Here is a 15,587-nt window from a genome sequence, read left to right on the forward strand (position 1 = left end):
CAAACCTGCTCCTCAGCCCTTCTATGACACTGTCCATTTCTGAAATCTTGTTGTTTATCTTTTGTTTTTCTAATTGTTGTTTTTGTATGATTTCTAGTTGTGAATTTATTTTAGCATTTTGTTCCTGTATTATTTTCTTGAATTCTTCCATTTTTTGGTCTGTATTTTCCATGAATTTATCTATTTTCCCCTCATTTTTGTCTGTTTTTTGCTTCAACTGTTTGATAATTGTGAATATTAGAGATTTGAATTCCCTGTCAGTTAGGTCAGGTGCCTTTTCTTCTACTTGAAGGTCATCTGGTGTTTTATTTTGGACGCCTAGTGGAACCATCCTGTCCTGTTTTTGTAAATGTTTTGATATTGTCTGCTGTCTTCGGGACATTCAGTAGTTGTTTTCCTTGTTTATTGATTGTAGATTTGTTTCGTCCTGCTTTTTGTTTTATTTGGTTATGTCTGAGCAGGCAGGCTGTGCATTCTTTGTTTCTTATTCACCTGTGGGCATGATACTTTTCACCTCCTTCTCCAATGGGCAGGGTCAGTCACTCAGGTATGGTACAGCAGGGCAGATCCAGTTGAAGGGGAGTTGCTGGGATAGGTTTTTTGTGGCACGTACCAGGGCTGATAGTGCAGACTGCAAATCAGTGCAGGGCAGGTTCCAGTAGGCTGTGCCTGTGCTGCTTGGGAGTGTGATGTTCAGCACATGGTGCAGGTAGGCAGGAAGGAGGGGGTAGATCGTGATGTGTGGAGCTAATATGGGTATGGGAAAGATGAGAGAGAGGAGAGACGAACAGGAGCCAAAAACATGCACACAAACAAAAAAGAGTGCTAAGTAAGCCTGCTATTGGAGAGGAAAGATGAGAGACTGAGAAATAGGGAAAACAAAACTGAAATAAAGAAAAGAAAAAGAGTAAAATAAAAAAATGAATAAATTGAGAAACTGGAAATGAAGAAGGAGAAAAAGGGAATAAGAGAGAGAAGAAAATTAACAAAGAAATGAAAAAAAACAAAAACAAACAACAACAACAACAAAAAAAAAACAAAAACAAAAACAAAAAACAAGAAAAAAGAAATGCCCCTAGTGATGTCCTTGTGCGTCTGCGCAGAGTAAGGGGCTAGCTTCCAAGCTGCAGGATACTGCCCGGCTAGAAGGGGCTCCCAAGCTGAGAAAAGAATAGGAAAACAAACAAACAAATCAAAATAGAACAAACCAGAACAAACTAACAAAAAAGCCCTGGGGTCCCACCAGTGTGGCAGCACCAGCCAGGAAGCAGTTTCACAGTAGAACCGTGTTTCGCAGCCTTTCAGGAAGAAGCAAAGATGGCACACAGAGCCAGGTATTTGAGAGAAATGAGGGGGAGGTGGTGAGAGGTAAGGAAGAAATCTAAAGAAGTGGAAAAAAAGCAACACTAGCAGCCAACAAATGGCACTCAGGGAGCTGGCCAGTGCAGGCAGGTGGAATCCAAGAGGCACCGGAGGGAAGCTCGTGCTTCCTGGCCAATAGACTGTGGCTGAAGGAAGCAGAGGAGGCTAAGTGGGGGTGAAGAAGGGTTGGGGGTGGGAAAGCTTATATCATGGGTTACCGGTTGTTCTGTCTCTTGCTGGAAGCTCCCTGAAGCTGCTTTCTCATACCCCCTGTTCGCTGATCTCCAATAGGAGTCCAAGATGGCGGATCCATGCTGCGGTAGCTGATAGGGGCCCTCTGCATATATCTCTCCTCGCACTCTGTTCTTGGTCAGTTTCTTATTCCATTTGGTGCTTGGCTGAGTTCTTTATCTCTTCATTTGATGATTAGGGTTTCAGGACTGACGTGTGACTCTGTCTGACTTAGTTTTTCTGGTCTTTGCTGTGGAGGGACAACATGGTGCTTCTGACTATAGCACCATGTTGCCCGGAAGTCACCATTACTTTTAAAGTTGGCTTTAGTACTAGTAAAATAAGGCTAAAACCAATCAAACTCATGTGGACATTGCAGAGATTGATGACCTTATCAAATAATTTATGCTGCTCAAGTCGATAATAGTACATGTTAAGAAACTAAGAACGGCATAATCTAAGTATTTTGGCAACATTTTTTATTTTCTTCCTTGTTAGGGTCCAAATGGTGAGCAAGGCAGTGCTGGAATTCCTGGACCCTTTGGCCCAAGAGTAAGTAACAAAAAAATAAGTTACAGATGTAAATAATAATGCTTTTGATAATATATTGTTAATGCTTGAGTGTTATTTTCATGGTGTTGAAGCTGTAGCTGGCCTATGTTCTTTGAAACTGACAGCAGACATATGAGATAAATGGTTTAGCAATTACTTTTAAGTAGAAATATCCTGAGTTATGATTACCTCATGGGCCCACATTAAAATATCTTATCTAGGGTTTAGATGTATTGATTTGTTAGTTCATTTTCTTACTCTGTTAATTGAAACTTCCATTAAACTTGCATTCTTTGAGATGAGGTAATAAGACCTACCATGAAATGGAGACAGATTTTGAAGCTGGATATATTTTTCCTTTAGGTAATTGTGATAATTCATCAGAAGTAGTTTGCATAAGGTTAATTCGAAGCAAGTCATAAAACAAAATCATTATTTGAAGCTTTTAGAAATTCTGCATTGTATGAATGTTGCCTCTAATAGGACATTAATATTACAACAATTAACACACATAATTATTTAAGGAAATAGAAAAAAATTCTGCTATGTTTGAATACAGTGTAAAAATCATAAAATTGAGAACGGCAATATGGAAATTACTAAAATGTGATGGGATTCTGGGGTATAAGCATACAAATTTAACTTAGGACAAATGCTGATCTTCCTACCCTGAGATAGTTGAAGTTCCAATTATGTTTACAATATTTGAAATTTAATGAAACAGTTCCTACCAATAAAAAGAGATAGATGACTGTTCCTTTTACCATGCACGAATGATGGCGGTCTTTTACTATGCATGAATGATGGTGGAATCATGTGTGATGAATTCATAAATGCTACAAAGCTCTGGAACTTCATTTATTCATCATTAGGAAAATTAGTCTGAGAAATCATTGTAATAGGTCCATAAAGAAAATAGTTCTTTGATTAGACAAAGACATTGTAAAAGTTTTTTTTTCCCCCCACAGAATCTAAAAGAGTCTTTGTTTCTTTCAGGGTCCTCCAGGCCCAGTTGGCCCTTCAGGGAAAGAAGGAAACCCTGGGCCACTTGGGCCAATTGGACCTCCTGGTGTGCGTGGCAGTGTAGGAGAGGCAGGACCTGAGGTAAAGTCACAAGCGTTTGCGTGAAAGTATTGCTGTTGATTTCAATGGTGTGGATTCCATCAAAGGCATGCTGCCCTCAGAGGAAGGCCTGTGCAGCCTGATGGACAAGAGATTTAAGGGTCCCTGAAAACAAACCCAAAAGTCACAGAAGAGCTTATCTGTGTTAGTAACTATTTTAAATATTTTTGTATGTATGCCTGTCTGTCCATTTGCATTGCACATGCAGACAGGCTGTGCCTCAAACTTTATCTGTGATCAAGCTAAACACACGAGACACTTACACAGTGTTGGCAAAGTGAAAGCCATTATTATTATTTATAGAAAGGAAACAGTAAACAATAACAACAGATTCTTGAAGGGGAACCACTTACCCTTCCCCAAGTTACCTATGTCCGTTCTTATCTTTCTGGGCTGGCACGCTGTGGCTCAGGTCAGATGCTGTCTTCACATCATCGCTGCCTCTGGTTACCACCACACTGCCCCGGAGGCCTGCATGGCTCCCGAGACTTCTGTTCTGCCACTTGGCCTTGCTGGGCCTTGACTCACAGGCAGTAAGACCCCCTACACAGGATTTCCTGAGCCTCTGCCGCTGGGCTCTTCTAGGCCTCTGCTGATGGCTTGCACTGCCAGAGGGCATGCGTGGCTCCCACCATGCTGCCCAGGACAGGAGACGTGTTGCACAGGGCACACTCAGGCCTCTGCCCTGCACGGGCAAGTGTTACAGCTCTTTGGCAGTAAGAAACCTCCTCTATGGAGGTGCCCAGCGATCCTTCTCCATGGACTGTCAAGCCTGCTGCTGCTCTCTCTCTCTCTGTGGGCTGACCGGGCTGCCATCTCTCCATCTTCATTGTGGCAGCTCTCTGTTCTGGGTCTAGGAGGTTCTCAGTGCAAGGACCCCAGGGTCCAAAGGACATGTTCTACTATAGACTCTTCTTAATGGTAGTGAGGTCTCTGTGAACCTCTGTGGGATTAGCTCTTATATAAGCCTAGGAGAATGGCAAAACTGACCAGTCCCCTAACTGAATCACAAGGGGCTCAGTCCAGTTAGGTGGATTTTCAAGCCACTCTTTCGATAGTAAATCAACCAATCACTTGTAAGATTGTTGTACAGCCAATCATTTTGTGGAAGTTACAAGACCATGGCTAGAAAGGCCATATAAAAGTGATCCATTGCACTGCAATTTTAATACAGGTTATTCGAGTATGTAATACCAGAGTCCAAGCTACCCGTGCCTTTACTTAATATGATACCAATGAAAGCAAATAGCAAGTAATGATTGCATTTATCATAAAGTTATAAAAATGTTACTTTGCTTTAAATAACAGTATACTAAATGACTGTGAGATGTAGATATCATGCCATTAAAACTTATGAGGGTTTATGCTAGGAAGTGAAGAGTATGAAATTGATGTTTTTCTCTATTGAAAATAACATGTGGAGAGAATATTCATAACAAATTCTGATAGTATTGATTTGAAGAATATATAAAGATGTAAAACTAGATTAGTTAGACTCTTGCTTCTAAGGCCTTTGGAAAACATCTTTATACACTTTCCATGCCCGTGTGTGCTCCTGTACATGTGTGTTTATGAGTTTATGCTTCCCTCTCTGGTCTTTCTTCCTCTTTGGCCTTATTTACCTTTCCCTATTCTTTCTGTCTCTGCCTTTTTATGGCTATACCACTAAATAAAATAGTTATTATGAACTAAATAGATTAAATAGCCTTATACTTCCTATGGTCAAGAGGAATTTTATTTATTTATTTATTTCTCTAAATGTGAATAGAAAACAGCTACAAGATTGGAATATCTTTTACTTTTGTGGCTCTTGACTTTTATTTCGTGGTTCAGTGGTCCTTGATAAAAATTTTTTTTTTTAAATATCCCTTCCCCTGAGATTAGCATAAAGGAATTCATAGAATCATGATACGACCATGAAAACCGTATCTAGCAGCCCTTTTGATAATGAGGAAATGTTGGCACTGAAAGCTGAAGCAGCTTGTCCAAAGCCATATAGCAAGTGGCAGAGCCTCTGACTCCCAGGTCTGTGCTCTCCACATGAGATGTGGTCTGCATGTCTCTCTAGGTTGTCTGCTGGTTCTTTCAAGTTGCTGAGTTCTCTTTTGAGAAGTTGCAGAGGGGATTAATAGGATCCACTTCCCAGCCTCTGCCACTTTTCCTGCTTATCTCCTTATCGCTCAAGTAGTTCTTGTTGAAGGTAACAAGCAGAACTGTTTATTTTTGACAATAAAATGGCTAAAGAAAACTTCAATTTTGTTTAGGGCAGTGAATTTAGATCTATATACTAATCAATGTACATAAAAAGTCTTCCCATGTTTTTCCTTTACTTGGGAATAGAGGGAAATTCTCTTGTGGGTATTTCTTGTGGATATTTCCTTGGTACTGATGTGTAGTCTTATAAAATCAGCAGCCACGACTCTGCTTCAACTCCTCTTCCAACTTCTGTTCATAAATACTTTTAAAATGTTTTAATTTTGCCTTGCCCAGAATAGCTCTTGAAAATCCAGGTTTGCATATTTTCCAGTTTCTAGACCCAAATTAAATATCTTAACTACATTTTTTCTTTGTTTTAGTATCTTCTCATGTTGCTTTTATCTATTGGTTATTCAGTGGTTTTGAAGTGAATGTATGTATCTGAATATTCTTAACATAAAATACATGACATCTTCAAGGTAAACATCAGAGCAAATATTTTGTGCCTTGACATTTATTTATCTCAGATGCTAACAAAGATATATTACCTGAAATATGGTTACATATCATCCTTCATCTCTGGAATGTCACAGCTTGACAGGCCAGCCCCATCTATTTACAAAGGACATGAATCACATCTCTCAATATTATCAGATTGGGGTGTTGAGTGGCAGCTTCCTATGTACCAAATCCACCAGTGCCTTCATGTTCAATAGAAAAAACAATAATGTAAATGTATTTCCAATTTCTTTTTAATTACTTAGGGTCCTCCTGGTGAGCCCGGACCTCCTGGCCCTCCAGGTCCTCCTGGACACCTTACAGCTGCTCTTGGGGATATTATGGGGCACTATGATGAGAGCATGCCAGATCCACTTCCGGAGTTCACTGAAGATCAAGCAGCCCCAGATGACAAAAACAAAACAGACCCAGGGGTCCATGCTACCCTGAAGTCACTCAGTAGTCAGATTGAAACCATGCGTAGTCCTGATGGCTCTAAAAAGCATCCAGCCCGGACCTGTGATGACTTAAAGCTTTGCCATCCCACAAAGCAAAGTGGTGAGTACACAGCAGCCTGTTTGAGCTAAACACAAGGGATAAAATGGTAAATATGTCATGAAGCTTATGGTTTTGTGGTGGGGACAGTCAAGTACATGAAAAATTACAGGGTAAAATGATAAGTACTATAATAGGGAACATAACTACTTCGTGAATGATACAATTTCATTTCACCCTAGAAGTCTTAAATTATTGATAATTTCAATCTAGAAGTCTTAAATTATCGATAAATTATGTGGAATAAAAACATTTCATGGTGATACAAATTTGGAAAGTACTTGATTAAGCAAGGTTAATCATATTTTTTTTTACCTTCATGACTTCTCAGAGCTTTTAATATTTTCACATATATTGTGGCTCAAAAGTAGAATAAAGCATATGTTGTTTATGAAACTTATTTGAATATGGAATTCCTTTAATGAAGTTTCATGTTCTATGAATCACACATTAGGGATCTCTGCTGGCAGGATTATGTTATAGTTGAAGTTCTAGGGGAATTTGGAATTAAATCACTTTTGTTGCCCTAATTACATGAATCATGCCTAAAGTTTGTATTATTCTATCATTTAGATTTATTTAATAAAACCTGGAGAAGAGGAATAATAAGCCATAGTAATGAGCTGTGAAATGATTAAGAATTCCATTTAACTTTGAAATAATACTGATATGGATAGCTAAAATTATTATCTTTGAAAACAATTTTTATTTCCAACTCTATACATCCCAGCATTCTCTCTTCATTTCGTTTAAATGCAATTTTTCCTATTATAAATTTTATAAATTATATCAATATATACATATATATGTCTAAGTTTATTTGTATATTTATTTAATTATATGTTCAGCAGCAGACACTGCCTAGCTATGTCATGTCTCAAGAATCTCTTGTATATGAAAATATTAATTTTAAAGAGGACCAGTGAGATATTCATAGCATTCCAATTGTAGTACACCTCATTTATTTACTTTGTTCACTGTTTTGATAATAAATTTACATTCCACTTAAGAATTGACTTAAAATATTGGGTCTATGAATTTAATGGGAATATATTTTGGCAAAGCCACTTACTGTGGATTATCTCTTTTTGGTATCGTTTTCTCCTCTGTAAAGTAGGAATAATGACAGTTTCTTTACATGGATGTTTGAGTGTTAAGTATATCGTCTTGCAGAGTGCTTAGAACAGTTCCTAGCACATAAATCAGTTGCCAGTGAATTGTTTCCAACTCAAGGTGACCCCATGTGTGTCAGAGTAGAACTGTGCTCCATAGGATTTTCAATGGCTGCTTTTTTGTAAGTAGTTAGCCAGGTTTTTTTTCCAAGACACTCTTGGTGGACTAGAACCCACCAACCTTTCTGTTAACAGCTTCATATGCATACCATTTACGTTTTTCTTAAGGGATACTCTCTCTTAATCAGTGAGTTCATATTTTTTAAACCCTCTATAATTCTTTTGCAGATTCTTAATCACGTTTGATTAAGAATATTTCTATTTTGTAAAATAGGTGAATACTGGATTGATCCTAACCAGGGAAGTGTTGAAGATGCAATCAAAGTTCACTGCAACATGGAAACAGGAGAAACATGTATTTCAGCAAACCCATCCAGTGTACCACGTAAAACCTGGTGGACCAGCAGATCTCCTGACCGGAAGCCTGTTTGGTATGGTCTTGATATGAATAGAGGATCTCAGGTAATTTAATATATTTACTTAAAATTGTATTCTCTACTTTTCATTATTTATTGTATTTTAGTATTTATGTATGGCTATGCTATTATTTTTTAATTAGGTTTATTTTACCATATTTATTTTGAAATGATATATTATCATTAGTTACAGATGCAATGTCATTGCATAAACAAAGTTTTACTATGCATTATATTAATACAAATTTTCAATTACAATTTTTTATTGATAGACTATAGAAGAATAACTATTTTTAATATTAATTCCCCTAATGTATATGACATTGACTATGGGGTATAATTGAAGGGATCACGCTACAGTGGAAAAACAGTAATTATATTTATTATGAGGGGAGCTGGGTGACTCTTAGCTGGATTTCTTACTGACTTTGGGAGCTTAATCACTCACTTAACCTTTCAGAGTCTAAGTTTTTCCACTTTAAGGTGAGGGTGAAAAAAGCAATCTCATAGTTTTTGTGTGACTATAAAGTGCTTAGTATAGTGCCTAGAACATAGCAAGTGATAAATAAATGTTAGCTAATTAATAGAATAATAATTTTATAATTGCATCACTTTGTAAACTTTGCAGTATTATTAAATAGAAGACATTTTTGTAGTTATGTGAATTCTGTTAGTATTTTTCTAAGCCCCAGTCTCTTCTGTTTCTATAATGGTCCAGCGTTCAGACTGTGGTCTGGCCTTGCCCCTTCCTATTGCAATGCAAATATCTCATTCCAGATTCTTTTGTGGCTGTTTAACTCTTTGCCATTTTCTTCTCACCTCTTCTCCTGACCATCCTCCAGAACACATCATGTTCAAAATAAGCATCATGTGAGAACATTATGGGTGTGTGTAGGATATGCTAGAACCTACCTTTATTTAATCAGTGGGAAATTTTAAAATTTAAATATAAATGGTTGAAATATAGTGAAGGCACTATTACGTGAAAAACTCAAACGGGGAAAGTTGAAAATAAAGTTCAGAATAGAAAATGAGTAGGAAAGAACAAGTGGGATATTATTTTTCATTATTTATTTATTTTTGTAAGGTAATGAAAAGAATAATTTGTATTTCCTACAAGTATATAGCATTTGGGTTAAAAATTTTTATAGCACTAGTTAATTTCTGATTCTTATTGTAATTAGCAATACAAATAATGAGTTATTTTTGATACGTGATTGAATATCCAAGCCACTGCTCAAGTATATCACTTAAAAAATATAATATCCAAGATTTTTTTAAGCAAACAGAAAAGTAGATTTCAAAATATTTAAACTTTTTCTGGCCAATTATAATTATTATTTATTTCATCACCTCTTGTTTGATATAGTAAGGAGAGAGGTTCTTAATTGTGCATATTTATAGAAATTTTAAGATTTAAAAAAAAATCAATATAGCTATTTAAGGGTTAAAAAAACCCTTCATTAATACATATAACAAAGATTCGTTTTGTTTTTCTAGTTTGTTTATGGAGACCACCAGTCACCTAATACAGCCATTACTCAAATGACCTTCTTACGCCTTTTGTCAAAAGAAGCCTCGCAGAACATTACATACATCTGTAAAAACAGTGTAGGCCACAGGGATGATCAAGCAAAGAACCTCAAGAAAGCTGTGGTACTCAAAGGGGCTAATGACTTAGAAATCAAAGGAGAGGGAAACATTAGATTCAGATATACAGTTCTCCAAGACACTTGCTCTGTAAGTACTTTTTCATCTCTGTCATTCTGGTTGAAGACAAAATTTATTTTTGTTAAAAATACTATCATGGCACTAGAGGTGGGGGCAGTTTTACACTGTGTATAAGCACAGCAGCAGTTTGTTTATAGTCTTTCTTTAGGGTAAGCTTGAATGTGTGTTATACAGGCAGCATGGAAGAGGTTCTAATACAAAGCGGTAAAGAATGGACAGGATCCCTGGATCTAATCCAGTTCTTCTGCAAACTCACATTGGTTCTAGAACTTATTTAATTTATTTGATCAAAGCATGTGCTTTAAAATTCCGTATCCTAAAATATATAATCAATCTGATATACTTTATGTTTTTTCCCTGATTTGTGTGTCCCCCACTTGCATATCTAGATTTAAAAAGAGGAAAAATATTGAAGGATGAATTATAGTTTCTTTCGTGAAAAACAAAAATTCTTTTATTATTTATGTTGTTAGTGACAATTTGGGAAGCTGCAAAATAACAGAAGGCATTTACTTAGAACATGCAAGAAATGCCTGCCGAGAATATTAGTCCCTCGCCATACGTTATGAGCTCTCTTGAGTTAAAGTCATCTAAATAGCATTGCTTTTATATCATTAAAATTGGCTGGGGTGTTCTTGTCTAACAGCTTGGTTAAAGTTTGTTACACGTTATTAACCCTGCACAATTTAATTCCAGAAACGAAATGCAGATGTGGGCAAGACTGTCTTTGAATATAGAACACAGAATGTGGCACGCTTGCCCATTATAGATCTTGCCCCTGTGGATGTTGGCGGCACAGATCAGGAATTTGGCATCGAAATTGGGCCAGTTTGTTTTGTGTAAAGTAAGCCAAGATACATCGACAGAGACTACCACCATCACCATCAATGAACACCACCATTCACAAGTACTTTGACTGTTGGAAGTTGATCCTGAGACTCTTGAAGTAATGGCTGATCCTGAATCAGCATTGTATATATGATCTTAAGTGCCTGGCCTCCTTATCCTTCAGAATATTTATTTTACTTAAAATCTTCAAGTTTTAATTGATTTAAAGTATTTTTCAATACAGAAGTTTAGGTTTAAGATGACCAATGACAATGAACACCTTAAAAAAAAAAAAAGTAAACTGATGGAATAAATAACTCTCCGTTTTCTTCAATTTATTTCAAAGTAATGAAAAAGTTGCTTAGCATTTATGAGGAAATTCTTCCTCCTGGCAGGTAGCTTAAAGAGTGGGGTATGTAAAACCACAACACATGTTTATTTTGCTTGGCTGCAGTTTGAAAAATAGAAAGTAGTGCTCGTTTGTGACCGCTCATTTACAGATTATCAATTAAAAGTGAAATCAAAGTGTTTAATCTTGTAAATGAAACCCACATGTATGTGTTAATATTGTATGACTGTTAGAGACTCTTTAAAGAGAATCTTAAAAAAACACTATATCGGTTTCTCACTGTCTTAAATAGAATATTTTAATAATATATTTCAGTGGAATTTCTGGAGAACAAATTGAAATCGTTTCAACTTCTTAAATTTTTGTGAAGGGCGATAAATTTAGTCTTCTTTCTCATTCAAATTTAAAGGTACCTTTTCCCCTTGACTCAATCTATCAATATAGATAGAAGTTACATGTGTATACCATTGAATACGATTGCACTTTCTTGTTTAAGAAGACATTGGATGCAAAATAATTTACACAAAAAACTTTATAAATACACATTCAGGACCCAAAGTTGAGACTCTTCCACACGTACTTTCTCATCATGCTGAAGCCTATAAAGAAGAAAAAGATTTAGAAACTCAGAGTTGTGGAGCTGACTCTAATCAAATGTGATGATTGGAATTAGACCATTTGGCCTCTGAACTCTCATAGAAAAAATGACCCAGAATTTCTTAGCATGAGCTACCTCATCTCTAGAAGCTGGGCTGGACTTACTATTCTTGTTTATATATCAGATACTAAAGGTGCTATGATTCTGTTATTATTCCAATACTGGAGATAGGCAGGGCTAAAAACAGTATTATTATTATTATTATTTTTCCTTTAATGATGGTGCTAAAATTCCTTCTATAAAATTCTTTACAAATAAAGACGGTTTCATCGATAACCATTTGTGAAAATATAACTGTTAGACTTCCCGTTTCTGAGTGAAAGAGCATTGTTCCAGTGCCTTTTCACTGTTCATCTGTCATACTGTATCTGGAATGTTTTGTAATACTAGCATATCTCTTAGACCAGAACATGTAGGTCCCCTTGTGTCTCAAGGTTTTTCTTTTCATTTTTTTCTTACTTGCATTTGTTGGCTCCATTATTATTTTTTCTTTAAAAATAAACAACTGGGACCATCCCAAAGGACAAGCCATGCACACAACTTTAGCCATGTATCTCTGCAAAGCATCGAATTAAATGCATGCTTTTGTCATGTCAATGGTTTTCGTTTTTGTGGAATTCCTTTGAACATACTAGGTTCACTTCATTTCCAGTGGTGCAAAGAAAGGTACTGTGGTATTCTTTACTGGCCATTTGTCTGAAAGATAACACAAGAAAATGCCCTCCATCATGCCCTCCATCATGTGTGTACTGGCTTATAAATGAAAAATCTATCTGCAACATCGCTGACAAAGGCAACATAACATTAGTTATCATTGTCTATACTATTAAAAATGTCAGGGTAGTACTATTGATAAAAGGAGGAAAGCAGTTGCTTTTTCATGATTGATACACAAAACGTGTCCCACAGTGTATGACATATAAATGTAGCCTAAATGTTTTCAGAGTTTTATTTTCAATATTTATTTTACAACATTGCTGTTTTCCAAATTGGTTATTATTTGAGCTCTATATCTTGAAATTGAATATTTATATACCTAAAGACATTTGTGAGTTTTGTTTTAATTAAAACTTCCTTTAAGATCAACCTATACAAGTTACACAAGTTCAGAGAGAGAAGCCAGAAACATACGGTATGCTGTTAAGTCAAAAACACATAATTTCCAGCTACAGATATACCAGTTACTATTTGGGACTCAGGAATGCTACAAATGAAAGGCTTTCCCAGATCACTCCAATAGCTCTCAAATTTCTTGCCTGAGCTCCAGACCTATAAGTACCATCAGACTAGTGAAACTCTTTACCTGCACCTCAAAAAAAAAAAAAAAGCTGAAATAATTTGCATCTAGGGAGGATGGTGGCATTAATACATATTTATTAAAAACTAAAAATATCCTCCAAATTAACAAAAATGAAGAAAAATGTCAAAGAAATCACTAACAATGCTTTAAAATTCCCAACCTCATAACTCAAATTTTGATAAATTCTGGCTTAGCTCAATGTAATTTGTTCCAAATTGAAAATAAATTCAAATTATAGATAATACTCCTTCTCAAGAGAAAAATGTTATATGGCAGAAAGCAAGTGCAAAAAATTCTAAGAAAAAAAAATTTTCAGACTATCTCACTCCGAGTCTCTATTCCATGATTAATAAAGAGCATCCCAAGATAAACTTTTTCTTTGAAATCATGATGATTTCAGAGAGGCTAAGAATAATCTATTAAAAGTGTTTTTGGGGGCTGAGGTCGAAAGCAGCAAACCAAGGCAATGATGTACTCACAACAAACCAAAAGCCTGTGGCGCAGGGGACATGCCAGCAAGCTGATTTTTTTATCCAAATGGCTGGTTCAGCCAACAGCAGCTTTTCTTCTCCCTTTCCTATGTTAGCGTTCCCTAAGGGTCGTATCTTACCCTCTTTCCTTTTGGGAAAATTCTGCCCTGAAGAGAAATGGTAACTAAAGATGTGGCATTGATCCTACTAAATACTAAAAATAATAAAAAGCTGCCAGTCACAGGGAAAGAAGAACATTTAGAAGTGAATCCATACATCTACACTAGAATTTAGTATATAATTATTTCTCATTTATTCAGTAAATGATGTTAGAGTAACTAGATAGACATTTATTATTTTAAAAACATGTTTCCTTCCTTAATTCTTACCAAAACAGTTTCCAAACTGACAGAGATTTAAATGTTAAATTCACTTCTAAATATATTAGAATAAAATATTACTGAATAATAATCTTGGAAATCTTGGAAGGAATAAAAAAACTATAAATAATAAAGTGTTGAAAGACTGGATTATAAAGTATATTTTAAATCTAAGTTACAAAAATCTCAGTAATATAGTTAAATGCAAATTCAAACTTGGAAAATTTTTTTTAATAAATATGACACAGAAGACTTAACACACATTATTTGCAAAAAGTAAAAAAAGAAAATCAAAACTACCAAAGATGTCTATAGATAATTCACAATGCAATAATATAAAAGGCCAACAATCATGCGGAAGATGCTCAAGATCATCAGAAACAAAAAAGACAATGGAAACAAAAAGATATTAAATTCTACCTACAGTTGATGAACAGTGTAAAAGAAGATTAAGAAAAACATATACTTTTGGTATTTATCTGTCTTTCCTACTGGATTGTGGAAACTATGTTAAAGCCATCTTCTCAAACTGGTTTAAACAAAGTTTCCATGAATGTGAGGATGTAGGGTCAGAAGTGAGCTGAGCATAGGAGGAATAGATATACCGGAATATTTCTTAGAGCCATCAATTTTACCTGATGGCAAGTAACTTAAAATGTTATTTTACATAAAAGCAAATATGATATAAAATAGAGTGGAACTTAAAATTCACATGACAAAACCAATTTCACAATAGTGGCAGATTGATTTAGACTACAGCCTAAGAATCTGTTGTGGTGTATGTTTTCCGTGTGTATTTCATGTAAAGATATTGGCATTTTGGCATTGGAATGTAAAATGAGTAGCCAGCTCATACTCCAAGAAGTCATTCCATGCTTTTTCTACTGTTTCTATCACTAGTGGGTAAAATAGACCAACAAACCAACTGAAATGAATAAACACATTATGATAACACATATTAAAGAGGTAAGCAGAGTGAAAATATGAAAGAGACATCTAGACTAGGCTGGAAGTGGGGGAGGAAAGGAAGCAAGGAAAACTACCCAGTAAAGGGTTATTTAATGATTCTCAAACAAGGAAGAAGTGATGCCAGTCATAAAGAACAGCATGGGTCATGTCATGGAGCTGTTAAAGACACAACTTATTCGGGGAACACTAAGTAGGCTAGTATGGCGATAGACTGTATGTAAGGGCTTGGTAGAAGTCAAAGAGAAGTAAGAAAGGGGGGTGGGTCATAAATGGACTTGTGTGCCAAGCCAAAGAGATTGAAAATTATTCTGAAGGTGTTTTTAGGTAACTATTTGTGGTTCTCAGCTGGGGTTGAAACCATACTCTTTAAAGTATCTTCAGAAATGCAACCGAAGGATGTTTGAGATTGTCACAAAAATTGGAAGATATTCTAGCCATTTTGTTGATGGGGCCAGGGATGTTAAAAATCCTGCATGCAGACCAGTCCCTTGGGCCAAAGAAATGTACCATCCAAAATACCAGTAGAACTTTCATCACAAAATACAGAGTGGTGTTAAGATAATAAGACACATGCTGTGATTTGAACATTAGCAAGATCACTCTGGCAGCAATGTTCAGGAAAAAAATTTAATGTGAGATTAAAACCAGAGAAATTAGTTGGAACGATGTTGGACAAAAACAAGCAGGAAGTGAGAAGTAAATGTCACTGAGAATGGAGAAAAAGAAGGATTTGAGAGA

At 35.9% G+C, this 15,587-nt stretch overlaps 1 protein-coding gene across 1 annotated transcript in view; it reads left to right on the forward strand.

Annotated features, from left to right (window-relative positions):
- Positions 1–12,327, forward strand: part of COL5A2 (collagen type V alpha 2 chain) — a 167,043-nt gene extending 154,716 nt beyond the window's left edge. Inside the window, exons 49-54 of the mRNA XM_004385591.2 lie at positions 2,092–2,145; positions 3,142–3,249; positions 6,228–6,519; positions 8,023–8,210; positions 9,665–9,904; positions 10,592–12,327. Of these exons, the coding sequence (XP_004385648.1) occupies positions 2,092–2,145; positions 3,142–3,249; positions 6,228–6,519; positions 8,023–8,210; positions 9,665–9,904; positions 10,592–10,738 (1,029 nt within the window). The 3' untranslated portion in view covers positions 10,739–12,327. The remainder of the gene's footprint in view (positions 1–2,091; positions 2,146–3,141; positions 3,250–6,227; positions 6,520–8,022; positions 8,211–9,664; positions 9,905–10,591) is intronic.
- Positions 12,328–15,587: the final 3,260 nt, after the last annotated feature.

Source organism: Trichechus manatus, unplaced genomic scaffold (assembly GCF_000243295.1).
Source record: "Trichechus manatus latirostris isolate Lorelei unplaced genomic scaffold, TriManLat1.0 scaffold00142, whole genome shotgun sequence".
In the NCBI taxonomy this organism is placed as follows: Eukaryota; Metazoa; Chordata; class Mammalia; order Sirenia; family Trichechidae; genus Trichechus; species Trichechus manatus.